The sequence below is a fragment of the Eutrigla gurnardus genome, assembly GCF_963514095.1.
Source record: "Eutrigla gurnardus genome assembly, chromosome: 24".
Taxonomy (NCBI): domain Eukaryota; kingdom Metazoa; phylum Chordata; class Actinopteri; order Perciformes; family Triglidae; genus Eutrigla; species Eutrigla gurnardus.
In genome coordinates, this window is record NC_139935.1 from 4,034,012 (window position 1) to 4,061,314 (window position 27,303).

Sequence of the window (27,303 nt, forward strand, 5' to 3'; positions counted from 1 at the left end):
GTCAAAATGTTCTCGGCAGCGTTTGGCTGACAGGCGGATCGATCTCCAGCGCTTGCTTTATCAATCAAACTGATTTGTAAGTTTGATGACCTTCTGTATCCCGGATTAGACCTGTTCTTTCTCCACACTCGAGTAAAAAGTTGCAGGAGACGTTTGAACTAAACTGGAGCATTTCTGCCGGATTCCAATGTCGTTGTTCCACTTCGAGCTCCGGATGCACAGAAATGATGCAATCCTGTATGGGCATGACTGCCAGTCGTCATCATGCCACAGTAATTGAGATGGCATTCAAATCAGCTTCAGAACTTTAATATCCCTCGAGAGGAATTAATCACAATTACATCAGTTAGTGCAAACAATCAAATCAAATAAGAGGGATTTGTTCACTAAAGATGTCGAGCCGTTTGAACGGTAGCCATGAAAAAGTTCTGCTAAACAGTGCAATCAAGGTTCAGGGCAAGTTAAGCACATTTATTGCAGTGAAAATGTAAACCGATTGTTTTTTTCACTCTGGGGTACCTGTATCTCCACCCAGAGGGGAGAAGAACGATGCCTCCAAGAGTGGGTGGTCAGAGCTGGCGAAGCAGATTAAAACACATATTTAAAAAAATTTAAAAAAGCACCTGAATGAAGCTCCTCCCACCTGACTTCATCTATTTCAATGCTGTTCCTGCACCGATTATGATCTATCAGCGAGACGACTGAAGACAGCGCGTTGTTAGATTCACTACTGGTAGGTGTTTTTATCTAAGTGTGTGTGTGTCTGAATTCAAGTAGAAACTTTCAATACGCGACGGAAATGTAGAAATGATGTGACCTTTTCATCCATGTAATACAGTTTGATAGAAGATCATTTAGTCTGAGCTCATTTCCAGCACTAAATTTAAAGTAGTTTGCTCTGTTACAGTGGGCCGTGTTTTAAAAAACAATTTTATGTTTGGCATGTAAAATCTTAATTTTGAAATGTACAATATTACCTCTCTCATCACATTCTAGTGAATTGTATGGATGGCATTATAAGGGTTAAGCGGGTCCTCGCAGGTCCTACATATCTGGGATGATATGAATCAAGGTGTGTCCTGCACGTTCACCATCTGTGTGCCGCCGTTCTTGATCTGGCTTTAAGCCTGACACAGCAAAACAGGTCACGCATTGGTGTAAATCAGCAATGACGAGTCGCTTGCTGGAGTTATTTATTCACCTAAAGGCCAGCACCTCTGTTGCCGCGACAGCGTGATGTCATTTGTGTAGCATGTGTGTTTTATTTGTGGTCCTCATCCAGCCGCGTGGACTTTGTACCGCCTGCCAACTCGGACCGCAGATGTTTTCCAAGCCCCTTTCTCGTGTGATCCCACCACAGTGCTGAGGCAGCTCCTCGGATTTGGCAAACGCACTTTTCTGTCATCGCCGCGTGGCGGGATTTTGGCCGGCGTCGAGCAATCTGCCCCTTTGATGGGTTGTTGGCTTTAACAGATTAACAGAAACCAGTAATATGGGCCCCGTTTCCCCCAAACAGCACTGAACGTTCACCAACACCCTCATAGTTCAGCTGTGTGTCAATGGGACATGCAGGAACCTGATGCCACGCTGTGTTTATGAACCATGGATGGTTACTAATTAGCCAATAGAGCAGCAGAAGGCTGGGTGTAGAGTTGAGTATTATTGTTGCTATTTTATCCTCCCATTATGGAAAAGTATACGGACACTTAATTAGGTAGTTGAAACACCTGCGTACCCTCATACAGTGCAAATGTTATCGTCCCTGGCTTCAGTTGTTGCTCCGTTTCCCACCAGCACAGCGTGGCAGTTATTTCCAAATGTTCCTCGCCTGAGTCATTTCATTCAACGCGCTTCCGTGTTCGTGGTAACCTGGCTGGTCCGAGAATCGAGGGGGCCCCTGCTAAATCCCCAGTGGAGCAGTGTGGCCTTCGGAGCCCTTTGACCGAGGCGCTTAACCTCAATCAAGTCCCCCGGCATCCAAGCGTATGAAACGACTGGCGATGGAATGCAGAGCCCCGCCGGTGAGAGCTGCCAAGTCAGCGGAGGACAGAGTAAGGTAATAAGCAAATCAAGTTATAATGAATGCGTTCGGCTGTAATGATATAATTACCTGTTAGGTAACCCACTACGATGGACATATGTGGATTACTAGTCAATGAGAATTCATCAAATGATGATTTCTGAGTAAAATAGCAGCTTCCTGTTAATTCATCGACTCGCCTTCAGCGGGCGATCCCCGCGGAGCGCCCTTCTTCTCTTTGATTCTCCACGGCGGGGAAAAACAGGAGTCTTTGTGTTTGCTGTCAGTGGTGGCGGGGGGGGGGCCTGATTATTTGATGTTTTGAGATAATCCAGCGCTGCATTCCTCTCCGGGGCAACCTCGGCCCGGAGTGTGAAGGTCTGGGAGCCTCAACCAGATTACAGGGTTCAACCCCCGTACTCGCTTCACTTCCACACTCCCTTTTGCAAAAATCATACAAGAACCACTTGGTACCAACGGTATCATATATTATACTGGTATCATGTGCAATATGTTTTCATATATAATGTAGGTAGTAGTGACTAAGACTCCTCTAGGCCCTAGCTTCAAGTTCAGTGAGCATCGGGAATCCAGTTGTTTTCCCACCTCAGGCCAGGGTGTACTCACTTTTCTGTAACGTGATGCAGAGAAACAAGTCCTTAATGAATCCATCTCATTAATTAGCTCCTTTAAAGGGTTAGTGGGACTTCACAGGAGGAGAGGTTAGTTCAGGATGAGGACAGGCCAGGCTATGAGTCTCAGATCGTCGAATAGTTTTTGCATGATTTTATTTGATCCTTACCAGATCATTTAACTGCAATGTGTGCTCTGCATGAACCCTTAAATGAATATGCACAGAGTAATACTCAATTGTTAAGTGTATAGCATTTATGTATTTCATTTGAAGGAATACTTGAATTACCACATCCCGGCGGGACTACCCGCTGTGGTTTAAAGACTCATGTAGGGAATTGCCCCTCAAAACATTCCCATAAAATCTCCAGGGAAGATTATCAGCAGCAAATATCTGGCCCACCACAATCCTCGGGGGAGCCCTGTACAGTGTGGACATAAGGCCAGAGGTTACGTTTAAAAGACTCCTCTTTTACAAGGTAGGTTTTTCACATAGGATGGTGAGGAAGGGGGTAAAGCCACAGGAATGTTTACCTATTTAGGACATGGGAAGGAGTTAGAGGTCTGACGTTGACCACATCAGCACCAAAGGGTTCAAACGAGGCAAGAAGACCACTTGGATTGATTGACATGAAGGTTGAGGCGGTAGATTAACACATCTGGCACGTAGAAACACTTTAATTATCCTCCACCTACTGGATCACATTCACCTTTCTGGTGTGAAGTAACGACGTACATGAAGTTAAAGGAAGAACTTTCTTTCAAACCTGGCAGTGATGCAACGTCACGGACGCAGGCCTAGAGCGTCTTAGGACGCCGTGTGCATATCAGCGACCCATTGCCCTCGCCCTGCATGCCAGACGCCAATAAAAGCGGCCATAAAGCACGCTGAAAATTGGCTACGCGTAGTCTGAGTTACAGTCCGTGGCACCACGTTGACGGGGCCACAGGTTTTTCAGGACAGAACAATGACGACTGTATTGAAGGGCTCTTAATGCTGGGCTTTTATTTGGCCCCTGGGAGGCAAAGCAGAGTCTACGTTTGGAAAGAGGACGTGCGAGCTGTGTGTGTGTGTGTGTGTGTGTGTGAATGGAGTGTGTAGTTGAGGAATTTTTTTGGAAGTGATTGCAAGACATTTTACCACTTCCTGACTCCTGTAACTTTTAGATTTCGGGGGGGATTCTCTCCACTAACGAGGGAGAAAAAAGTGAGTATTGACATAAATTTGTATTGTAATAATTGCAGACTGAAGCTAAGTAGAAATACTGTAGTTTTGACAGCTCAGTAAATCTGTTCTGAAGCTGGATGAATGTCAGTGCTTCAGTGTTGTAAGAATCCTTATGGATTTGTTGTTTTTCTGATGTGAACAATGACGCAATTAAGCATTATAAGGTCGGTTGGAGTTGCGACTATGACACCTCGTTGATCTGGTTTGTTCGGTGCTTAAGTGTGTTAGGGGTGTTATGACTGTAGTCATTTTGTGAGTTGTTTGTGCACTGTGCTTGCTTTAATTCTCCCGCTGATCTTATATGCAAATAGGTGTGTGCCGTACCGTGTCCTGATTAGTGGAGTGGTTCCAGGCTATCATCGTGTGCAAATTCTGCGCAATTTCTTTTGGCCCGTTACCAAAAACCAAATCCGGACATCAGTACATCTGACTGTTGTGCGCCGCGACACGATACCCTGAGGCCATTCCACTGCGCACTCTTAAGAGCGAAGCCAGTGGTGAAAGCTCTTACTAAGTTTTTTTCGACTTTTGGTTTACCTAAAACTATTCAGAGTGATCAAGGCACTAATTTCATGTCCAAACTGTTTTCACAGGTAATGAAGGAGCTAAACATCAAACATGTAAAATCAAGTCCTTACCATCCAGAGTCCCAAGGCGCGCTTGAGAGGTTCCATCAAACCTTAAAATCCATGATGCGCAAATACTGCCTCGGGTCTAACAAAGAGTGGGATGAGGGTCTTCCTCTTCTGTTGTTTGCTGTGCGTGAAACTCCTCAAGAGTCCTTAGGTTTCAGTCCCTGTGATTTGGTCTTTGGCCATACGGTGCGCGGTCCCCTTCGGCTCCTTAAAGAAAAGTGGCTGTCCGAGTCGCCAAAAACTGAACATAAGGTGCTGGATTATGTCAGTTCCTTTCGTGAGCGTCTCAATCATGTTTGTCAGTTAGCTCTTGAAAATTTGGCTCAAAGCCAATCCAAAATGAAGCGTCGTTATGACAAAAAGTCTGTTTTCCGTGTGTTTCGTCCAGGTGATAAAGTTCTGGTGCTGCTTCCGTTTCCTGGATCCAGTTTGCGGTCTCGGTTTTCGGGTCCATACACGGTGGAGAGAAAACTCAGCGACACCAATTATGTGGTTCAGACTCCTGATCGAAAACGTAAATCCAGAGTATGCCATATAAACATGTTGAAACGTTACTTTTCCAGGGAGAGTAATCCTCCGTCGACTCCCGCTGCGCCCGTGATGTCCGTGTCTGCTCCTCCTCAGTACCACCTTGCTGATGATGGGATGTGTGGTTATTATCGTGGTTTTTGTAAAAACTTTTCTGATGTAGTGGCTCCTCTCACAGGTCTTGTAAGTCCTTTGAAGACCTTTGTTTGGTCTCCCGCTTGCCAGGCTGCCTTTGAATCCGCCAAGGCGCTCCTGTGCAGTGCGCCCGTCCTCGTTGCGTCCTGTTTCACGCGACCCTTCGAGCTTGAGGTTGATGCTAGCGCATGTGGCACAGGTGCTGTGCTTCTGCAGGAAGACGAGCATGCTATTGACCACCCTGTCTGTTATTTTTCTAAAAAGTTCAACAGGCACCAGCTCAATTACAGTACGATCGAGAAAGAAGCTCTCGCCCTGTTGCTTGCTTTGCAGCACTTTGAGGTTTATCTTGGGTCCAGTTCGCAGTCTGTCCATGTTTTTACTGACCATAACCCTTTGGTATTTTTGGCTCAGATGCGCAATTCTAACCAGCGACTGATGCGCTGGTCTCTTCTTTTGCAGGATTTTAATCTGCAGATCTCCCACAAAAAGGGCACCGACAACGTAATAGCGGATGCGTTGTCCAGGTGTTCCTCCGATCCGTAGAATTAAACACCGTAGGGGTGTGTTTAATTCTTGGGTGTGGGGGTGTTATGACTGTAGTCATTTTGTGAGTTGTTTGTGCACTGTGCTTGCTTTAATTCTCCCGCTGATCTTATATGCAAATAGGTGTGTGCCCTGTCCTGGTTCCAGGCTTTGCACTCGATTGGCTGTGTCTCAAGCCCGACTGATATTTAAAGAGCCAAGATGGCGGACGCTGGGGGGCAGCAGGCATTTCCTCATCCTCCTCCTCTCCCAACCGGCCACACTTATGCATAAGCTTTGTCGTTGAGTAGTCTTTGTTTGTTTGAGTAGTTTTGTTTCTTATGAGCAGTAAGGGTGGACTGCCAGTTTTTCAACATCGGTTTCTCCTGTTTATTTAGTTAGGGAGGTAAGTTTTATGTAATTTATGTTTTCCTCAGTTTTATTAGGTAAGATTTACTTCCTAGACAGGAACCGTTATGTTTGTTGTTTTGGCCTTGGTCCACCCTGAAGCCTATAGCTCATTTTATTCATACTTAACTGATTTTTGTCATCATCTTTATTTTGTAAATAAATCATTTTCTTATTATTCTGATACTACTTTGTTTGTGGTCACTTGGGACTTGGGGAAGATGGGGCCTGTTCGTGTTGTGTCCTAGACCCCTAGACTGGGACGTAACAGGAGTCATCAGTCTGGCTAGAGACTGTCATTTTCTGAATGAAGTTGTGGGTACTAGCTGGAGCCTGGACTATTTGTTTGTTTACTATAAATGCTCAGCTAAGGGCAATGACACAGCCCATTACATGCTTGAGGTGGCCTTAATGGTTCTGGTTAGAGACCAGTTACAGGAGTCCACAATAGGGAGCCAAAGGCTGGTGATGGATAATAATTGCATTATAATGTATCATTATATAATAAGTAGCCATGCAAACGTGTAATTAATACAATAATAATAATAATATTTATAATATATGACCAATAAGTCAATATCAGAGCTCGTGTGCTCTCTGGTAAGCATCCGCGCGCCAGGTTAGACCCAATCACAGCCCCCCTACATTAGGATGGAGGGGAGCTGCAGAGCAGACTGACCGGAACATACCATTTGCCCACCCGGACACGGGGGTGGTCGCGGCGCAGGGGGAACTCCAAAGAAACGTACAGGTAGGCAACGCTGTGCCAAATTCCCTGCTATGTTATCCCGCGACAGCGTCAAGTGAACGTGACGTTGCAGATTCGCGTCTTTGACGTCAACAACGGAGCGTTCATACGTCACTCACCTCGCGCGTCCCGTTCCACGCCGTTAACGGGCCACGTGAGGCTGCTTGCGCGTTTCCTGCTCCCGGGACGAACGACAACACGCGAATTAGCTGCTAAACGCGTTGCTGCGATGTCGTTATCCCGCCACGTTTATGGAGTTTAATCGGCGGTGTGTGTGTGTAAGTGTGTAAGCGCTCGTTTTGTTCAGCGCCACCTCCACGCTGCACACCTGCTGTGTCTAAAAGAGAAAGTGGAAGCGAGGCTCTACTGCTCTGCAAACCACGCACACGAACGGACATGTGGAGCTGGAAGAATGGGAATAGCATAGATGGACTAATAATAAAATATATAGTGGAATAATGAAACTCACACTGTATAAACATTCTTGAAATATAAATAGTATATTGTTCATCAGGTAGTAGGATTCCAGCATGCGCGGTTGGGCTATCAGGGTTCATTCAATGCCCTGTTTCTCAGAAAATCCATTTTAATGTGCGGTGCTTGTGTGAGAAATAGCCTCCGATCAGACGTGCAGGCTGGAAATCACCAAATGTAGGTCCTTGGGCGTGCTGCAGAGCACAGATAACAGACACACACCCATGCACGTCTGTCCTTGAGACACACCACAGATAAGCCAGACGGCCAGGCCAACCGTCCGAACACACCAAAGTCTCCCGGCTGTGACGATGTGAGTGCCGCGTTGCTTCGAGCTTCTTTGTTTACATTGTCTTTTTGTAATTGCTTGTGTTTCTTGTGTCTGCAGGGGCGTCTGCGTCGTGCCGAACACAGTGATGGGTGACCAGCTCCCTCCGCAGCAAGCAGAACTGATGAAGTTCTCCCAAGGGAGCCTCCCCAAAGGGAACGGAGCCGCCAAAGACGGCCTGCATGCCAGGGGACAGTGGGGTAGCAAGGCGGAGTTCCTGCTGGCCGTGGCGGGGCAGATCATCGGCCTGGGCAACGTCTGGAGGTTCCCGTACCTCTGCTACAAGAACGGAGGAGGTAAACCATGCGGGCCCTGACCTTTTACTCATCCTGTCAAACTGGGGATGACATTTGCAAGTTTGAGGGTTTTTTGACAAGTCTGATCGTTGATTTGAATTTCGGGTTCAGAATTAGTTAGGTTTTATATGAGGGGTATTTCTTGGTTATAGAGTTTCCGGGTTTACATCTTAGGCTTTCTGTGTGTGCAGGTGCGTTCTTTGTGCCCTACCTGCTGTTCCTGTTGCTGTGCGGCATCCCCCTGTTCCTCCTGGAGACCTCCCTGGGACAGTACACCAGCCTGGGCGGGGTCAGCGCCTGGAGGACTATCTGCCCATTGTTTGGAGGTACGTTTTGCTAATCTGCATCGTCTCCCCTCCGGTTTGTGCTGCTGTCGATTAATGCAACAGCATCTGGGTGTTTTTTTTCACTTTCCTCTACCATCTCCCTTTACTTTCCCTTGTATTCTGACCTCCACATCAATACAAATCCATTTTACAAAGACGATTTGGCACGCGTGTGCAGCTCCATCCAGTTCAGCTTGTGTGTTAAAACACTTAAAGAGTTGAGGAGGTAACGCTCTGCCTGCCTGCCAATAAAAACAAACACTCAAGGTTGAATGTTGTTTTCACAGTATCCTAACAATGGATGGCAGTTAAGCATTTACTTTGCACACAGATACGCCGGTGCCCCAGGGATGCTTTTAGAGAGAAATAAAGCAATAAATTGGTTGAATTTACACATGATATAAAGCTGCACCGTACAGTCGAGGCCAGTGGAGGACTTTGATCCCTAAAATCTCCCGGCTGTATTTATTTCTAGGTGCAGCAGTTGGCGGGCTGCAGATGCACGCAGGTTTTGTTGACAGCGCGTACACAAACAAAGAATCCCCTGCTGTCTCACACATTTACTCACGCCGTCATCCGACAGAAGCCTGCATTTCATTAGAAGATGCCACAAACAGCCCGTTTGTCTCGGCGAGCAGCCCACACGTTGGAACCCACATAAGTTCACTCTCACTGGAGATATGCCGGTGTGGGCTGCGAGTCGAGTGTCTGAACACAAGTGTGTGTGCGTGAATGCTTTGAAGCTGTCTGTGGGAATCCTCACACCCATACTTGGCCTCCGCAGGTCTGGGCTACGCCAGCCAGATGATGATCCTGCACGGCTGCGTGTACTACATCGTCATCCTGGCGTGGGCGCTCTTCTACCTGTGCCACAGCTTCCAGGCGGAGCTGCCCTGGTCGCACTGCAACAACACCTGGAACACGGGTCAGTGAGGAGGCGGGGCTAGAAGCTTCTGCCGCGGCGCTTTGATGCCGCCGTGTAAAACGTTTGCTCTTCTGCAGAGGCGTGCTTCCTGTTTGACAGCCAGACGGCCAATGGGAGCAGCCCGCCTGAGAACGCCACCTCCCCTGTCATGGAGTTTTGGGAGTGAGTTTAGCATCCTTGGTTTCTCCCCCTTTTTTTGTTTGTCGTATTCATCATGCATTAACAGCTCTGTGTGTGTGTGTGTGTGTGTGTGTGTGTTAGGCGGGAGGTGCTCCGCCTCTCCAGCAGTTTAGACGAGCTGGGTCCGATCAGCTGGAGGCTGGCTCTGTGCCTCGCCGTGATCTGGCTCGTGTGTTACTTCTGTGTCTGGAAGGGGGTCAAGTCAACGGGAAAGGTGAGCGGCAAACACACCGGCATCACCCGGAGTGGTTCGGCATGTTATGTACGGGTGGTGACAAACAGAAATGTTGTTCTTTGATGCGGTCGGCTGTTTTCTCTCTGTGTACATTGTAGGTGGTGTACCTGACAGCCACCTTCCCATACGTCATGCTGTTGGTGCTGCTGGTGCGCGGTGCCACCTTGCCTGGAGCGACCACGGGAATCATCTACTACCTCAAGCCCAACCACACGCACCTGGCTGACCCTCAGGTCCAAAAAACACACCATCACCTCTCAGTGGCAGCCCATTGATGCAGTCCACTTTTAGATTTCTGTGAGTGAAATGAAGCAGAAATAACGCATGTTCCCTCTCGTCCTGTAGGTATGGATGGACGCAGGTTCCCAGGTGTTCTTCTCCTATGGGATCTGTTTGGGAAGTCTCACGGCCCTCGGCAGCTACAACAAATACACCAATGATTGCTACAAGTGAGACCCCCCCCCCTTTTTTTGTCACATGGCGTCTCCTTCCACTCCACCCCGCAAGATGTAAGCTCCCGCCCGGTCGGATGGCTTCCAGAAGGAATGGCTGGAATGGACAGAGAAAACACGGCCGCTAACAGCCACACCTTAAAGAAAAACCCCACGCTGCCATGTTTCCCACACTCTAGGACTCCCACACACACAGACCAGCTCCCGGCTTGTGTTTACAGTAACATGCAAGGCCTCAGTGGATGCTGTTACAGCCTCTTTTCTACATGTAAGTCCAGCTATAATGCTAAATGAATCATGTTTTCTTTGCCCCAGGGACTCGTTCCTCCTGTGCCTCCTGAACAGCGCCACCAGCTTCCTGGCGGGTTTCGCCATCTTCTCGGTGCTGGGCTTCATGGCTGAGGAGCAGAACGTGGACATAGCCACCGTGGCCCAGTCAGGTGGGGCCGGACTTGTTGAGGGGCTCAAACAGAAATAAATGCATGGCATGGGGCCGTTTTCTTGCCTCTGCGGCCTTATTTAGCGATATAAAGTTATATTTTGTGTCCGTCCTCACAGGGCCTGGCCTTGCCTTCATTGCGTACCCGAGAGCTGTGACCATGATGCCCGTCCCTCAACTCTGGGCCGTCTGCTTCTTCCTCATGATCATCATGCTGGGGCTGGACACACAGGTAGCGACGTTGATGAATCACGTGCGATGGCATTGATGCATTAGGTGAAACGTGAAACTGGACGAACCCCGTCTCCCCTCCGTCACCCAGTTTGTCAGTCTGGAGGCCCTGATGACGTCAGTGACCGACCTGTACCCGCATCTGATCCGGCGAGGCCGCCGCAGGGAGCTGCTGCTGCTGCTCATCTGCTTCGTGTGCTTCCTGGTCGGCCTGGTCATGGTCACGCCGGTGAGTCCGCTCGGCGGATGTGGTGTGTGCGTCATCTTCTCCTTTGTTTGTTTTAACGATGTGGTATAAATTGTCTCTCTTGTGTAGGGCGGGCTGTATGTTTTCCAGATATACGACCATTTCTCCTGCAGCGGAGCCAGCCTGCTGCTCCTCGCCATCTTCCAGTCTGTGGCCATCGGCTGGGTCTACGGTACAAATCTCAGCCCCCTTCCTTTCATTTCCTCCTTGCTTATCCTCCTCTTTCCTCTTCCAATTGATTTCCTTTCCTCCGCTCCACTTCCCCCCCTCCTCCTTTCCTTTCATCTTCTTAACTCTCCTCCCCTTCTTCTGTCCTCTATCATCTCCTTTGATTACCTTAACTTTCTTTTCATTTCCTTTGCTTTCCTCGTGTGCTCTCCTTTGTCTTTTCTTCTTTTCACCCTAATGCTTTTTGTCCTTTTAATCAAAGACACGTTTTAAATGTACAAGACATCCAACTGTCTCATTCAATGTCTGAATTTAATTAAATTCTGACGGAGCTCGTTAGTCTCACAATAGGCTGAATGCCCCTTTATTGCCGTCAGTACACATATAAAATATAAAGACAGAGCCGTGCCAACATGACATTTTTTTTATATTACAACACCAACAAAAGGAGTTCCTATAATCTGATTAACGCACACACAGTCCACTTCTTCCCCTCCTTCTGCATTCCAGTAAGACTCAGTAGACAGTATATTAACGTGGCTGTAGCTACCCACTGTTGTAGACTGGCTCCCAGCCAGGCCCCTGTCTGTCTCCTCCAGGCCCTAAATCAGCCCCCGGGCCCCGTCGCCTCTCGGTCTCAGTCTGGCAGCCCCAGGGAGCCCCTGTCCCGGCCAGACCTGGGGGTTCGAGAGCATTTACAGAAACCTTGTTTGTTCAAGAGTCCAACTCGGGTCAATAATTAAGAGTCACAAAAGTTCTGACATGTATAGAAAGAGTTGTGATAACAGATGTAGATTATCAGAGTGTGAATATGAATAGGAAGCCTGTTTTTACGGCTCTCCCAGCAGGAGGTGAGGAGAAGGGTTTTTTTTTTTTTTTTTTAGTGGACTGGGTAACTCAGCGGTCAGGACTCCGGCTTCCTCTCCCTTTTTATGACTGTGGGAGTTTGCAGTTTGTTCAGGACTAAATGTCGCTCCTCTGCTGCACGGATTCAGTTATTTTAGAAAAGGGATTGTCCCTTTCTTACCGGGTCGGACCTCCAAAGTTTGACGTAAACCTCCTACGACATGGAGCAGGAGAAGGGCCGCAACCCCTTTGGGTTATTGTTTAGTAGTAACTTTCTAAAACCTCTATAGTGTCATCTTAAGTTAAACTACATGGATACTATGTGATGCTACTTCCACCATGCTTACGTCTCCTGTGACTACAACAACTGTCTTTGTATCCCCACATCATTCCTGCTGCCGGGTGAAGTCATGTTTTCTTTTTCGAGGCTGTTTTCTACTACATTCCTCTGAAGTGGCGGCCACCGGTATCTCGACTTAAGTCACCGCCACCAAAGAGCAACAAACCGGGCGTTAACCGAACCATGGCACCGAACCAAACCACATCCAAGTTGTTCTTGCTTTGCCCACAGGAGCGGAGCGCTTCGACGCCAACATCAGGCACATGATTGGCTACAGCCCCCTGCCCGTCTTCAAGCTGTGCTGGAAATACTTGACCCCGATCGTGTGCACCGTGAGCCCCCTTCCTCCCTCCCTCCTCGCCTGCTTTCACACCCGTCAGTGTGGAATAGTATCCACATTACATAAAAAACACATTGTGTATTGATGACCCAGTCCTCCTATTGATGCCTGCAGGGTACGTTTGTGTTCTCCCTGGTGAGTTGGTCTCCGTTGAGCCTGGGGAATGGATTGGTCGCTCCCGTCTGGGCCACCACGCTGGGCTGGATCCTTACGTTCTCCTCCGTCTCCCTGCTTCCCATCTGGGCCATCTACGCCCTGGTCACCACCCCGGGGACCCTGCCTCAGGTCTGCTTTGCTCTCAGATAATCAAGCAGAAGCAGGATGACTCTATAACTCTCCACAAACTATGTCTTCTTCACCCCACAGCGCTTCCAACGCCTGTGCCGCCCGGCCGAGAACGCCACCCCCTACTGCCCTGCACTGCCCCTGACTGAGAAGCCGCAGGAGCCCAACATCAGCCACATGACCAGTCACATGACCCAATGATGGTCCACGACGCTGTTCAGGGAGGGTCGAGGTTGGCGTGCTAATTGAGGGGCTGGATCCTCATTAGCTAGACTCAACATGTTTTAAGAGTTGACTCGTATCCTCAGTATCCCACAATGCACTGCATGGGGGTCCATTGTATCACGGAGCCTGGATTGGGACACAGCCAGCTGTAGCTTTAAGACCCTCGACCCCCTTTTACTGGCTAGTTGGCCCCTTCTAAAAACACTCCACACTGCTGTGAACATCATCTACCTGAAAGCTGTAGCTCGTTCTTTGATGTCCCAGTTGAATCACTGTACTTGTGGACAATCCTAACTGTTCTCTGGGTTGCTGGTTTCCTCTGATGACTCTATGCGTCACCTGACATTCTTGACACTGTACCAAAAAAAAAACTCATGCATTAATACAATGTTGAAATATTGCTACTGCCTTGTGGACAAAACTGAATTTGTTTTATTCTAAGCCTCAATATTTAAATTACGACGGTATGTAGGGATGTTCAGGGAAATTGCATTATGTGAAGGATTGTTTTTGTAGAAATTGTCTTCATTGACACCCTGAAAATGCAGTAAGACTACTTTTTATCAATGTGAAGGACAAGTGGACGTTTGGATATCTTTCCTGGGTTTTATAATAATCACTGTCAGGTCTTTTACAGCGTCTCCGGAGTTTAGGTTATGAAATGTAATATTTAGGACAGAATACTCTTTTCACTGGGAAACTTGAGGTGTGTTGGATATGTTTAAACTTTTATTGCCATCAGGTTTTTTGATTGATTTTCTTTGGAGTTGTCCTCTGAGATTAATTTAAAAACCATCACTTCATCTTAAAGGTGTACACGCCTGCCTCTTTCATTCCTTCTGTCTTTGTCTGTCATTATTTTCTCTTTTTTAATGAAAATATATATTATGGATCAAAGTTTGTGTTGACGAGGACCATTTCTGTGTGTGTGTGAGCAGGTGTGTGTTTGTGTTCCCCCAGGACAGAGGAAACCTATGTTGGAGGCTAGCTGTCACCCTGGGGATGTAGCGCTCTCCCTCGGCGCCATGGTAACAGATGCTAAGAGCACACCTAGTTTCTACAAAGAGGGAGAGAAGGAGAGTCGCAGGGAAAGGGAGAGTACAAACACACAAACACACACACACTCAGCCGTTCAACCATCACAAGAACAAGCTCTGCATCTGAAGCATCTTTGGTCCTGATGGGAATAACTGGTTCAACATCCATGAAGGGATGGAAGAGAGGGATGATGTGTGCAGAGGAGGAGAGGGAGTCATGGAGACTAAAGGGGGGGAGAGTTGCAGTGCTGGGGGGGGGGGGGGGGGGATTCCTCCACCCCCACTTAGAGCCTGGCGGTTATGTAAAAGGCTCGGCTCGTCAATTAACCGTATTGGCTTCCCTGTGAAAGTGGGCTGGTCCCACGCACACGTGGCTCGGCACGCGGGTTCACACACAACTTGTTTTGGTGACGCTCGATACTGTATGCAGCCCGCTTTGCACGTGTGATCCGGGTTACTGTGTAAGTGTGTGTGTGTGTGTGTGTGCGGGGGCGGTTTATGTCCATATGGCTGCTTTGGCATACATCTCGCTTTTAGATGATGGGGGGATTAAAAACCATCCAATGGGCTGAGTGTGTGAGATTCAAATGGGAGCGAGCGAGAGGAGGACATTGTAGGGATACGAGCCAGCGTGTGTGTGTGTGTGTGTGTGTGTGTGTGTGTGTGTGTGTGTGTGTGTGTGTGTGTGTGTGTGTGTGTGTGTGTGTGTGTGTGTGTGTGTGTGTGTGTGTGTGTGTGTGTGTGTGTGTGTGTGTGTGTGTGTGTGTGTGTGTGTGTGTGTGTGTTGCATTGAAAGTGGAAAGTTGCCTCATTTTTGCTCCGGCTCGGTGCCACCGGTTCGCAGCTGCATGTGTTGACAATCCTTTTTTTCATAGACGCACTCAAGGGACTGACATGCACACACACACACATACACACACATCTCGACGCAGCTCTGTCACCTGCAGTGAAAAGACGCCTAGAAAGACCAGTCTGGTGTAAAGGGGGAGGGGGGGGGGGGGTGCATTGCATAACAGTGGATTTGGACGTGAGCTCCAGCTCGATAGCAGACGAGGCCACAGTGTTTTCATGTTCGATATCAGGGTGGCAGGGCCGGAGCAGAGATGTTGGACGGACACATGGGCTCCTAAAGGGGGGGGGGGGGGGCTTTGGAGGCGTATTTGCATGCAGAGTGTGGGGAGGGGGTGGGGGGCTTACGGTGACACCAGGCCGTACGACCCACACCGCTGAGCCGCGAGGGGCTTTGGATTAGCTTCAGCCCACACGGACTCGCACCGCGTTGAAACGCTATATCTGCTCTCCGGTAGCTCCGTTGGGTGTGTGTGTGTGTGTGTGTGATTGTGTGTGTGTCTGGTGTGCAGAGGCAGGAGCTGTTAGGTGACTCAGCAAATGAGCAGCGTCTTGGAAATTGGGAAGGTGAGGTATGCACGGTTAAATAGCTGCCGGCACACAAGTCTGACTCGGCTTCGGCAAACAAAGTTCCCTTAAGGCACAATAAATAACGAGGGTGGCTCCCAGTCACACACCTGCACACACACACACACACACTCACACACACACCTGTTTGTTGTTGTCTCGTACAGTCCAGCATCTACTGTATGAACGCTCCTCCAGCTCCACGTGCCATTAAATGTCTCACACGGGGAACTGAACAGTGAACTCCCAGAACTCCTTTCTTCAGGAACCATAAATTATCTATTCACATCCAGTCTGCTGCGACTCTCCAGTCAAGTCCTGTTAGGACTTTAAAGCCTTCAATTATTAAAGGAGTCAAAGTGGTATAAAAGTGTTAAAAATAACTGTTTTAATGGTTGTCATACATGGTGTTGGTCCAGAGAGGGCACGTTTTTTTTTATAAATGCAGGCTACAAGTTGGTTTGTTGAGTTTATTTGTTCTGGAGGTGATGCATGAGGATTTTGATGGACTCTCGTTTGCTTTGGAGGAAATGGGAACCCCCTCCATGACAGCATTGTTCAGGTTTCTCTCCTCCAGCACTTGACTTGCCTCGATCTGAGGAAGAGAGGGAGGGAGGGAGAGAGAGAGAGAGAAAGAGGGGGGTGGAGAAGTGGTGATTGAGCGCAAAGGGGGCAGGACTTTTTCTCTCCGGCTCCTATTAAGAGCAAACTTTGTGTTTTTGTTCTCCAAGTTCAGCTCAGTGCTCTCCAGCCGGCGCACAGTTGCTTTCTGCTGCCGGCTTTCCTCCCCTCAATGGTTTTGTTTGCTCGCCTCTTGGTTTCTACTGAGCGCTTTTTCATGGGGGATTTGGACACCGGGAGGATGCGCTTTTTGGAGGAACAAATGCTCAAAGTTGCCTGCTCAGCCGGTCCGGGATTGTTTTAGTGGATACGTAGGTGTTTGCCGGGTTGGAATGAACAATGACGCGGATCCTTGGTGCTCCGGCTGAGGGCACGCTCTGCTTTCGGCTACTGTTGCTGTGCGTCGTGGAGTTGGAGCTGGGAGCCGGGCTTTCTGCTTTCCAGGGTTTCTACCTTCCACCTGCGAACGGGTCGCGTCTCGCACCTGCCCGGAGGACGGACGGGGTCGTGCGGACCGTTGACCGGATTTACCACGGAGGAGGGAAGGTGGGCTACCTGGTGTACCTGGAGGGGAGCCGGTTTCAGCTGGACATGGAGCGGGACGAGTCGGTGCTGTCGCATCACTTCAGCCCCGAGTATGTGCGCGCTGTGATGCGGGACAGTCCTGCGGCTCTGCAGCGGGACTGCGCGTACCGAGGGACGGTGGACTCCAACCCGGAGTCCCTGGCGGTCTTCAACCTCTGCGGTGGGGGTCTCGAGGGCTTCTTCGCCGTGGAGCACGCGCGCTACACCATCACGCCTATCGTGAGGGCGAAGGGACACGAGCACGACGTGCGCGCCCTGCAGGACAAGGACGCGGAGAACGCGCTCCACGTGTACACGCGCGAGAGTTTCAGCTTCGAGGCCATGCGCGAGGGGCGCGAGAGCTGCGGGACGCGCGACGGGCGCAGAGGACGCCGGGATGCTGCGGGGAAACGCCGGCGCAGAGGTCGCGGGAAGGGGAGACGGGACGGAGAGGGGGGAGCGGGGGGGAGCAGAGATGACCACGGCGCGCGCGGGCGAACATGGTGGAGCAGGCTCGCCAACGCGGCGGCTCCGGAGCGTGGCGCGCGGAGCAAGCGGTCGGTGTCTCGCGCCAGGCACGTGGAGCTGCTCCTGGTGGCCGACGACACCATGACCAAGAAGTACGGCAAAGACCTGAACCACTACCTGCTCACGCTGGCCTCCATCGCCTCCAAGCTGTACGGCCACGCCAGCATCGAGAACCCCATCCGGCTGTCGGTGGTGAAGGTGGCCGTGGTGACGGAGAAGGAGAAGGGGCTCGAGGTGACCAAGAACGCGGCGGCGACCCTGAAGAGCTTCTGCAAGTGGCAGAACCAGCAGAACCCGCTGGACGACGACCACCAGGACCACCACGACGCCGCCATCCTCTTCACCAGGCAGGTAAACAAACTCCCCTCGCCTCACGCACCTCCACCCACACACACCTCTCCTCTCTCGCGGAGGAGAGGTGGGTTGGTGACGTCACAGGTTGTTATCTTAATGGTACAAGCGGCTGCAGGTTGAGCCTTGGTGGATTATTGCGCATATTTAATAAACACGTTATGAGAATAAGAAACAACCTGCCCCCCACGTGACCCCGGTTACATCCCCTCTAGTTTGTGTTTTCTCCCTCCTGGTCGTGCGTAATGCAGCGCTGCGTCTCTACAAGTCCACGAACCTGTATTTCCTGGTGTTTTTCTAGGCAGGCCCATTCTGTCCCGAGCCTCCCCCCCCCCCCCTCCCAGTCCCCTGACAGCCCACAAGCCTGCAAGTCTGTGTGATGTGAGGCGCGTGCCCGGCGCCGTGCACGCACATTCTTCCCATGCTATGAGGTTTGAAATCAGCTGCTGGATGCATTGCAGAAATATTCCCCAAACTCCCTTGAAACTGCAGTTAATTATCATCATCCCAGCTTTGCACCTCCTCCCCTCTCTCTCTCTCTCTCTCTCTCTCTCTCTCTCTCTCTCTCTCTCTCTCTCTCTCTCTGTCTCTCTCTCTCTCTGTCTCTCTGTCTCTCTCTCTCTCATCACTCCAGTCTGCACATTTTTTCCCCAGTTACTTTTCCAGCGTCTGTCAGCTGGGCTGGGAGCTGTCAGAAAAACAAACACATCTCCTTATGTTTACCAGACCACACTCGCGTTTCCCTTCTTTCACCATCCCTCTCTCCCTCTCTCTCTCTCTCTCTCTCTCCTCCTTCCCTCCCTGTCTGGTCAAAGCCGGCGGGGCGGCGGCTGATCTCCATGCTTTTTTCACCCCTCCGGGTGTGGCTTGACGGTGGTTAGCTCCGGCTGGTGGCACGCCTTGAACTGTGTCGTGGCGAGCAGTAGGGGGTATTACCTCGATCTCCCGGCATCACCGCCAATGCGTTGGCAAGGCAGCCTGCGGTGCATACCTGGCAAAGTGGCACCGTTCCTGCGGCGGCTTACTAAGCCTGTTGCCTCTGCACCTGCAGGGTGAAGACGTGGTGGGGTTTGGCAGGGGGGGGTGAGGGGTCAAGAAGGCATGAAAACAGATCCCTCTAAGGCAGGATGATGCTATTAAAGTACTGCTGCCTGTTCTTCTCCCTGCTGGGGGGTCGACAGAGGGGAGGAGAAGGCCAGTCGGGCTTCATTTCTGTCTCACCTGTCGCAGCGCTGCATTATTCACCAGCCTTCCTCCTGTCGGCACAAGAAGCAGGTAATCCCACTCTGACAGGCCTGCCTGTCTGTTGCACTGAGCCTGGAGTAAACAGACAGCCAACGTGCACATCTTGACTCAAAGGTCGCGACCTTAATAAGCCAAAGCAAAGCAGCCGCCCGCCTCACTTTTAACTTTGACCTTTCAACCCTCTGGCTGTTAAAGGTCACTTTCAGGAGTCTGAGTGCTTAAACTGCTGTCACATTAGCGCGCCGCTCATTCAGGGCCGAGGTGTGTGTGTGTGTGTGTGTGTGTTTGCAGCTCAGCGCTGCAGGAAAACAGACGTACGTGTGTGTGGAATGTGGAGGCGCTGACGCGGTCCGTTTGTGCCCTGTTCTTTACGACGGTGGCTCCTCGTCAAGAGCCGCAGAAACAGGACGGAGCCGCCAGAGGTTCGTCGTCAGGAAATAACTATTATCTTGGCTCACGCTCCTCGTAATTGCATGCTGCTTTTTGGATTGGGAAAGAAAGAGAGGGGGGAAAAAAAGAGAAGTTCCACATATATGCAGCGTGGTAATGTGTTAACTATTTTCTCAGGAAAATAACTTTGGTTGTAACCCCAGTGGAGCATGAACAGGAAACGGTCGGCCTCATAGTCCGTTGCAAGGAGGTGTGTGTGTGTGTGTGTGTGAAGTAGAACCTGATTATTGTCGTCCGTTGAGCTCGAACTGAAGCTCATTGAAGACTTTGTGACTGTGAAGTCAGACCAGTCCATTGTTTCCAGATAAGAGGGGGGTGGGGGGCTCGTCTCTTTGTGCTCGGGTCCAATTACCCCAACCCCCCCCGTACCCGCGGTGTGCTGACCCGTGTGCCGGTGTCACCCTGTTCCACACACACCAGCACCGGAACAAAACAACGGGGCCACACTGAGGGGACTGTTGGGGCGGAGTGTGCATCCGCGACATGGGAACATGAAATGTTCTGCATGGCTGTGCTTGTCGGCTTGTTGCGAGCTCGGACGGCGGACAAAGACCCTCTGTGAGGCGGCCAGAGGAGGCCGGAGACGCCCACGTACACGTTTGATGACCTTTTTTTGTGATAATACATCACATATATATGTATACTTATATATTTGATTTATTTTTTACATTTGTAGGCTGCTACGTCCAGACTGGAGTGGATTACACATGTAGCATTGTTAGCAGAACACAAGGCTTTGTTCTCTGACCGAACCACCGTTTGACCTCCGAGTGAATATGTGGAGCGTCTGTGGAATGAACTCCCCGAATGCCTGAGTTCGCCACATCTCACTGGATTGCTGATGTATCCTGTGGTTGAAAGCGAATGCTACGTGTGTAGCCTGGACTCCTCTTCCTCCCCCGTGTGTCTGTACATTAAAGTGTACATTTCCCAGGCCTCGCCCCCGTCACAGCCGGACCCTCTGTTTGTTTAAACTGCTCATGATATTTCACACGTGCTGCCCTTCGCCTGCTATATGTTGACAACCGGCAGACTGCCGCCCCCGTCACGCCGCGATGCCTCGGCGACATTAACCTGCGCTCCTGTTTGCAGTCGGGGTCTGAAGTTTCCTCTCAAGTGTCTCTGCATGAGAGCCGGCGCTGTCGATCAGCAGGGAAATGACATGATTTGTCAGTCGAGCTGTTTTGGTTCTGTTGCTTTCGATCAGCCGGTTTGTTGGAACCGGCCTGCGGGTGTTTTCATCACACGGTGAGGGAGTTTCGTGTGTGTCTGGGTCTGGCCGGCTGTTTGTTTAACACAAGCCTTGGCTTAGACTGCAAGTGGTCTTGTTACGCACACACACAGCCCTGATCGCCTCCTGACCTCCACCACCGGCCTGCCACCTGTTCCCCTGTTATTTCTGCCAATATTTCTGTAGCTCCTTGTTCTCTCGGTTCTTCTCTTTAATATCCGGCTCCCCCCACCTCCAGCGTCTGATACCCTTCTCCCTCCCTCTCTTTGTACTCATGGCCTCTTTGGATGAAAAGTGGAGTTGGGAGAGAGAATAAGTAAACAATGCGCGGATAGTGGACGTGAGTCTGTCGGGGTGTTGTAACGGGATATTCCCACGTTTCTGCTTCTCACCCACAAGTTCCTGAAACAAAAACAGTTCCCGCGGTAGAGCCGGCGAAGGGGTTGAGTGAATAAATAAATGAAACGGAAGGTAAAGGACGGCGGGGTGAGGGAGTGTGGGAAACAGGGGAAAGAGACAGAATGTGATGACCGTATTCTTTCTACGCTCTCTGATTCAAAACAAACAGGCTTCCCTCCATCGTTTTCTAGCTTTCCTGTGTGTTTGTCCCGTGATCTGTCCTGCATGCCTGCATTTTTATTGAACCGTTTATATACATGCACCTCCTACAGTTTTGTGCAGCGTGCTTTCATGTGTGTGTGTGTTGTGGTCCCGCCCACTCACTCATCAACACAAGGCGGTTTGTTCCAAAACCCTGATCCCCCCAGAGATCCTCTCACATGACCCAGCAGGCCAGTCAGTACCACGACTCATCCTCTCCGTGTTTTTACCTTTCTTGATGTCCTGCACACGTGAACTCGATGTGACGGTACGATTAACTGATTGATCTCCGACCCCACCGAGGCCTCATGTGGGAATCAACACTGTAATGCACTCTGACGCCCCCTGAGGCAGATGAGAGATGGTGCAGGCGGAGGAAGGAAGCAGCTTTTACATAAATCACCATTAAAAAAACATCTTAAATATCTCAGCTTGGACTTATTTAAGGGTGTGCCGGCGTTACAAGTCTCTAGAGCGTTGCATTTTGGGAGGTGTAGTACCCAGTGTCCAACAATGCAATGCCTGAGGGATCACATAGTCTCTCATTAAGACATAGCAGGCCAAACATCCACCAAGTTCCAACACGAGGGTTGATCCTGTTTCAAGATGAAGTCACTTCTTTTAAAAAGCGTTTAATAAATCTGTTTCTGTGGGGCTGAATGTAAACTCACAGTGTTTGCTTTGTCCAGGACCTCTGCGGCCACCACTCCTGCGACACCCTGGGCATGGCGGACGTCGGCACCGTCTGCTCTCCGGAGAGAAGCTGCGCCGTCATCGAGGACGACGGGCTCCACGCCGCCTTCACTGTCGCGCATGAGATAGGTACGCATGGACGCACGCACACAAACACAGATGTGGACGTGCCGGGGCATGCGCTCCTGTCAGCGACTCCTCTTCTCGCCCAGTGGCTTCACTAGAGTGTTGTTGTTTTCATTCCTCACTCTGGCGGCGTGTGCAAACACATCGGTTCGTCTGCCTTCCATCAACTCGCTGCATCTCCCTTCACCTCAGGTCACCTGCTGGGTTTGTCCCACGACGACTCCAAGTTCTGCGAGGAGCGCTTCGGCGTGAACAGCGACAAGCGGCTCATGTCCTCCATCCTCACCTCCATCGACGCCTCCAAACCCTGGAGCCGCTGCACCTCGGCGACCATCACGGACTTCTTCGACGACGGCAACGGTGAGTGCGGGGAGGAAAACGCGTGAGTGGGATAGTTTTATTTACCAGGTGCGACTTTCACTGACAGCTGTTAACTACCGAACAAAGCTGTAATCTCCAGGTATTTACAATGCTATTAACTTCTTAAAGCGTGCGGTCGCACCGCAGCCAAAGACAAACCGCTGGCAGTCGATCAAGATGAGTCACAGAGGAGGAAAAGCACAAAGCATTGTCCACTTCCAATTCATAGTAACGGCGCTTTCCTACACCAGTACGCAGGTTCAAACCTCCTTTCTCCTCCACAGCCGAGTGCCTCCTGGACTCGCCTCGCCAGGCCCTATTGGGCCCCGAGGAGCTCCCAGGGCAGAGCTACGACGCCGTCCGCCAGTGTCGCCTGGCCTTCGGCCCCGAGTACACGGTCTGCCCGGGCATGGACGTGTGCGCTCGCCTGTGGTGCGCCGTGATCCGCCACGGGCAGATGGTGTGTCTGACCAAGAAGCTGCCGGCCGTGGAGGGGACGCCCTGCGGGAAGGGACGCATCTGCCTGCAGGGGAAGTGCGTGGACAAGACCCGCAAGAGACACTACTCGGTGAGTGGCATCCCACTACGGAGGACGTGGAGATGGAAGGGGACTAAAAAAAGGACCAAAATCCAAAATAGATTCCTTTTTATAGTTCAAATGCTGATATTTTCAGCACTGAATGGGTAGAAAGGGAGAGAGAGTGTCACCGTTCTCCGTTGTGTGGTCTGCTGCTGTTTGTTTTCTTGGCCTCGCTGAAACAGACCTCGGGGAGGGAAAGCCAAAAAGAATGGGGGGAAAGAATATTTTCTTTGTGTGCATTTGTCACATGACATTTGCCGGTCCGACTGGATCCTTGGCAGCGTATGTGTGGCTCCGGCCCAACTTCTGACTCGCTTGGTTTTTCGCTGCCTTGCATGACGACCGCTTCACTGCTCCGAGCGACGCTTTTTAACCTCCGCACACTGTTTATTTCTCACACTATGATTGCAGATTAAGTCGCTTTTACTGTGGAAAGTACAGTATAAAGACTCGGCAGCGGAACGAAACGGAAAAGCTGCGGGATTATAAAATCAACTTTGTCTCATAAATGCTAAACGCTACTTATCCAGTAATGTTTCATGGTAGGAAAACCAAAAATACCTGAAGTATGTCATTCAGGCTGTTTCTCCGGGGGAGCATGTGAGCGTTTTGCACGGGGATAGCCTCGTTTCTTTTCCACCCGCCTCTTAATGCATGCCACGTTTTTCTTTATCACAAATGTCTCTCCGCAGAGCGTCCCCCGTGACTGGCGGCCTGGCCAGCAGCCACCGCTCGTTTTCCCTTCATCCCTCTCCGCTCTCTGATCTCTGCTGTCATTTCCTCCAACGCTTATCTCCTCTTTCATTCGTCTCTCGCCTCCCTTCTCTCCAGGCGTCCAACCACGGCAGCTGGAGCTCCTGGGGCCCTTGGGGCGCGTGCTCCAGAACCTGCGGGGGCGGCGTGCAGTTCGCCCAGCGCCTGTGCAACAACCCGCCGCCACGGAACAACGGGCGCTACTGCACGGGGAAGAGAGCCATCCATCGGTCCTGCAACGTGCCGTCGTGTCCCGCATCAAGTGAGTGTGACGGCCTATAACGTTTATTTATCATATGAAACAAACAGGTCTTCAATTTAACGCTCTTTTTACGGAACTTTTCTCCAGATAAGAATTTCCGTCAGGAGCAATGCGAGGTGCGTAACGGCCCCCAGACGGATCCCAAAGGGGTGAAGACGTTCGTGGAGTGGGTGCCGAAGTACGCCGGCGTCCTCCCGAAGGACGTGTGCAAGTTGACCTGCAGGGCGAAAGGGACGGGATACTACGTGGTGTTCTCCCACAGGGTGAGCGTGGTGGCATCTAGTGGTGAAGTTGCAGATTGCAACACTTTAGGCCTTTTCCACCGGGGCAGAACGTGGAGAGTGATCTTGTGATTGTGTCCAGGTGGTGGACGGGACCGAGTGTCGGCCGTACAGCAGCTCGGTGTGCGTGAGAGGGAAGTGCGTACGGACGGGCTGCGACGGCATCATCGGCTCCAAGCTCCAGTTCGACAAGTGTGGCATATGTGGAGGCGACAGCACCGGATGCATCCGCGTGGTGGGCAACTTCACCAAGAGAAGGTAAGAACGAGAGGACTACCAACCTTGTGTTAGCATTATTAGCTTCAAAGCTAGCCAGTTTGGTTCTGATCTTCCCTCCACTTTCTCTCTTGCCAAACAGCAAAGGCTACACTGACGTGGTGAAGATCCCGGCAGGCTCCACCCACATCAAGGTCCGCCAGCACAAGGCCAAGGACCAGACCCGCTACAGCGCCTACCTGGCCCTCCGACGGCCCAACAACGAGTACCTCCTCAACGGCAGGTTCATGATCTCCACCTCCGAGTCAATCATTCCGCTCAACGGCTCCGTGCTCAACTACAGCGGGTGGAGCCAAAGGGACGAGTGGCTCCACAGCATGGGGCCCGGGGCCCTCCAAGAACCCCTGGTGGTCCAGATTCTAGCGACGGACGCTAAGATGCCTCTGGATGTTCGTTATAGCTTCTTCATGGCCCGCCGGACCGCCCCTCAGCAGCCTGCCGCTCCACCCATCCCCAAGTCCACCCCTACTCAGTCTACCACAAGGGTCTCAACCACCACCACCACCACCACTACATCATCCACCTCCACTCCCCCTGCCCCAGGGTCAACGACAGCCCCGGGGCCCTCCACGCCAACCCCAGGGCCCCGATGGGTAACGGGCTCCTGGATGACCTGCTCCAGGACTTGTGACACGGGCTGGCAGAGCCGGACGGTGCAGTGCAAGGACCAGGATGGGAAACTGTCCAAGGGCTGCACGTTAGGCGCCCGACCCTCCGCCTTCAAACACTGTCTGGTGAAGAAGTGTTGAGGCGGCAGGAGAGGGACGATGACTCTGGAGACAAGGGACAACTCGTAGGAAGACATGTAACCTGTAGGTCTGATAAAGGTCTGGAGCGCTGGGCCGTGGACCAGTGAGTTAAAGAACCTTAAAACGGACTGTGAATGTGGTCTGAAAGCGCCCGGACCCGGATCCACAGAGACTCAGAGACAGATTCCCACGGATGTACCTGACTGTATGTCAGAGAGATGTCCTGGAATCCACGTAGCGATGCAGAGCACGAGTAGAGCGCAGTGTCCCTACGATAGTGACAAGTATAGCTAAGGACTGAATGCATGTCATTTCCACGTGGACGCTAACCGATTGTCCGGCGGCTCAGCGTGTGTTGCCCTGTAACGGCATGCCTGTCATGTGTTTTGTGCTTTTCCACGTGCTCGAATCACTGTGGGGGGATTTAGGAGCCACGCCCCCTTTTTGTCTCAAAGCGTCAACTCTGGTTCTTGAAAAGTTTGGGGGATAGAGCAGCAGAGCGTACGGTGGCCTTCCGAGGACAAACTTCACAGCGGTTAAATTGACAAAGGGGCAAAGTAACCCCGACATTTTCGGAGGTAAATGATGACAACAGGTTTGGGGCAATGCTAGTGTGTGTGTGTGTGTGTGTGTGTGTGTGTGTGTGTGTGTGTGTGTGTGAGCTTCACGGCCCTCGTGTCTTATTGTGGCGCTCCGTTATCCGTTTGTTTGTCTGTTTATCTGTTTTGGGGAAATGATGCTAACATGACAATGCGTGCCCCGGATACTCGCAACGACGGCAAAGGGAGATACGAATGCAGTCATCAACGTCCTTTTTTTGCAATTCATCTCTTCGTTTTCATCAATCACTCGTTATGTTAAGACTTTTACGGCGTTTTGCTTTCGGCCGTCGCAGTGAAAATGACTTTTAGCGTTGAAAGCGGAAACTCGTACATCAACACCTCGGTTCATTCAGACAATCCAGACCTCACTGTCATGATTTCTTACTGCTGTTTATTGAAGATTAATACCACTCTCATGCCCGTCCTTAATATGAAGCTAAGGAAACGGTTAGCATAGCTTAGCATAGCTACCTAAAGCAAGGGAAGAACAAATAAATAAACATCCGACATCTGTTAATACGTATCACATCATCTGTTGTTTGTAAAAAATGGTGTTAAAACAACAATTTGCCCGTTTCCAGTTGTAATGCTAAGCTAACATGCTAGCAGCTATGGCTGCATTGGACGGATATGAGTGTGATATATCAATCTTCCCGTCTCACTCTCAAGAGAGTGAATCACATTTCAAACTACTCCTTTAAGTGACCAAATAAACAGTTTTTTGCATTACTGGATACCAGTAAGTTGGGTAAACTCCTCCACCAAATGTCATACTTTTCAGTTTGGTTATTTAATCAAGGGTGCATTTAGAGTGTAGACGATGTACTTTACATATCAAATGGACGTTTTTTTAAAACAAAATACCTTCCTCTTATTGTGTCCTGGACCCGTTCTATATTTTCTGTCAGAGGGATTTTCAGATGACCCGGGTCAACATACCACTCACACACAGTTGGCTCTTCTTCCCTCACACGTTCAGATTTATTTACACGACGTGGACACTTTTATTTGTACAGTGAGCTTTCATTTATGTCTTAGTATTCGACCATATTTACACAGAAATGTACACATACAGACACTGAAACCATCGCTTATACGCAGCGTTCGAGTGTTTCAGAAACACACAACCGACTCGGACCCCCGCTGAACGACAGGAACACAGCACTGAACTTGTAATTTATTGTTTGTACAACTGGTATGTATGTATGTACGTGTGTGTGTGTGAATAAAAAAAAACCATGAGATGAGTTTTATTTATTACGGTAATTTTGTATCAAATTACTATTTAACTTTCAGGACGTGACTGAACCATTCCTTTGTAAGAATATAGTGTTTCTTTTCTAGTCATCCACATGAATATATGTACATAAAATCTATATAT

The 27,303-nt window shown here is 50.4% G+C and overlaps 2 protein-coding genes across 3 annotated transcripts; both read left to right on the forward strand.

Moving 5' to 3' along the window:
- The first annotated feature begins 1,755 nt into the window (after positions 1-1,755).
- Positions 1,756-13,935, forward strand: LOC311010111 (sodium- and chloride-dependent GABA transporter 2-like). Its single transcript, XM_084004626.1, has 15 exons — positions 1,756-2,056; positions 7,723-7,958; positions 8,150-8,284; positions 9,069-9,209; positions 9,287-9,371; positions 9,471-9,603; positions 9,723-9,857; positions 9,970-10,073; positions 10,392-10,516; positions 10,635-10,747; positions 10,838-10,975; positions 11,063-11,165; positions 12,579-12,679; positions 12,802-12,972; positions 13,054-13,935. Exons 1-15 carry the CDS (start codon positions 1,986-1,988, stop codon positions 13,171-13,173), a joined length of 1,911 nt encoding a protein of 636 aa, XP_083860752.1. The 5' UTR covers positions 1,756-1,985; the 3' UTR covers positions 13,174-13,935.
- Positions 13,936-15,517: 1,582 nt separating this feature from the next.
- Positions 15,518-27,140, forward strand: adamts5 (ADAM metallopeptidase with thrombospondin type 1 motif, 5 (aggrecanase-2)). Of its 2 annotated transcripts, XR_014596740.1 has the most exons (9): positions 15,518-17,714; positions 21,930-22,062; positions 22,252-22,419; positions 22,704-22,987; positions 23,831-24,014; positions 24,102-24,277; positions 24,378-24,553; positions 24,654-25,766; positions 25,811-27,140. XR_014596740.1 is itself a non-coding variant. In XM_084004680.1 (8 exons), exons 1-8 carry the CDS (start codon positions 16,611-16,613, stop codon positions 25,318-25,320), a joined length of 2,892 nt encoding a protein of 963 aa, XP_083860806.1. In that variant the 5' UTR covers positions 15,518-16,610; the 3' UTR covers positions 25,321-27,140. The 2 variants fall into 2 exon arrangements, 1 of the variants encoding a protein (XP_083860806.1); XM_084004680.1 differs by having other exon boundaries at positions 24,654-27,140.
- Positions 27,141-27,303: the final 163 nt, after the last annotated feature.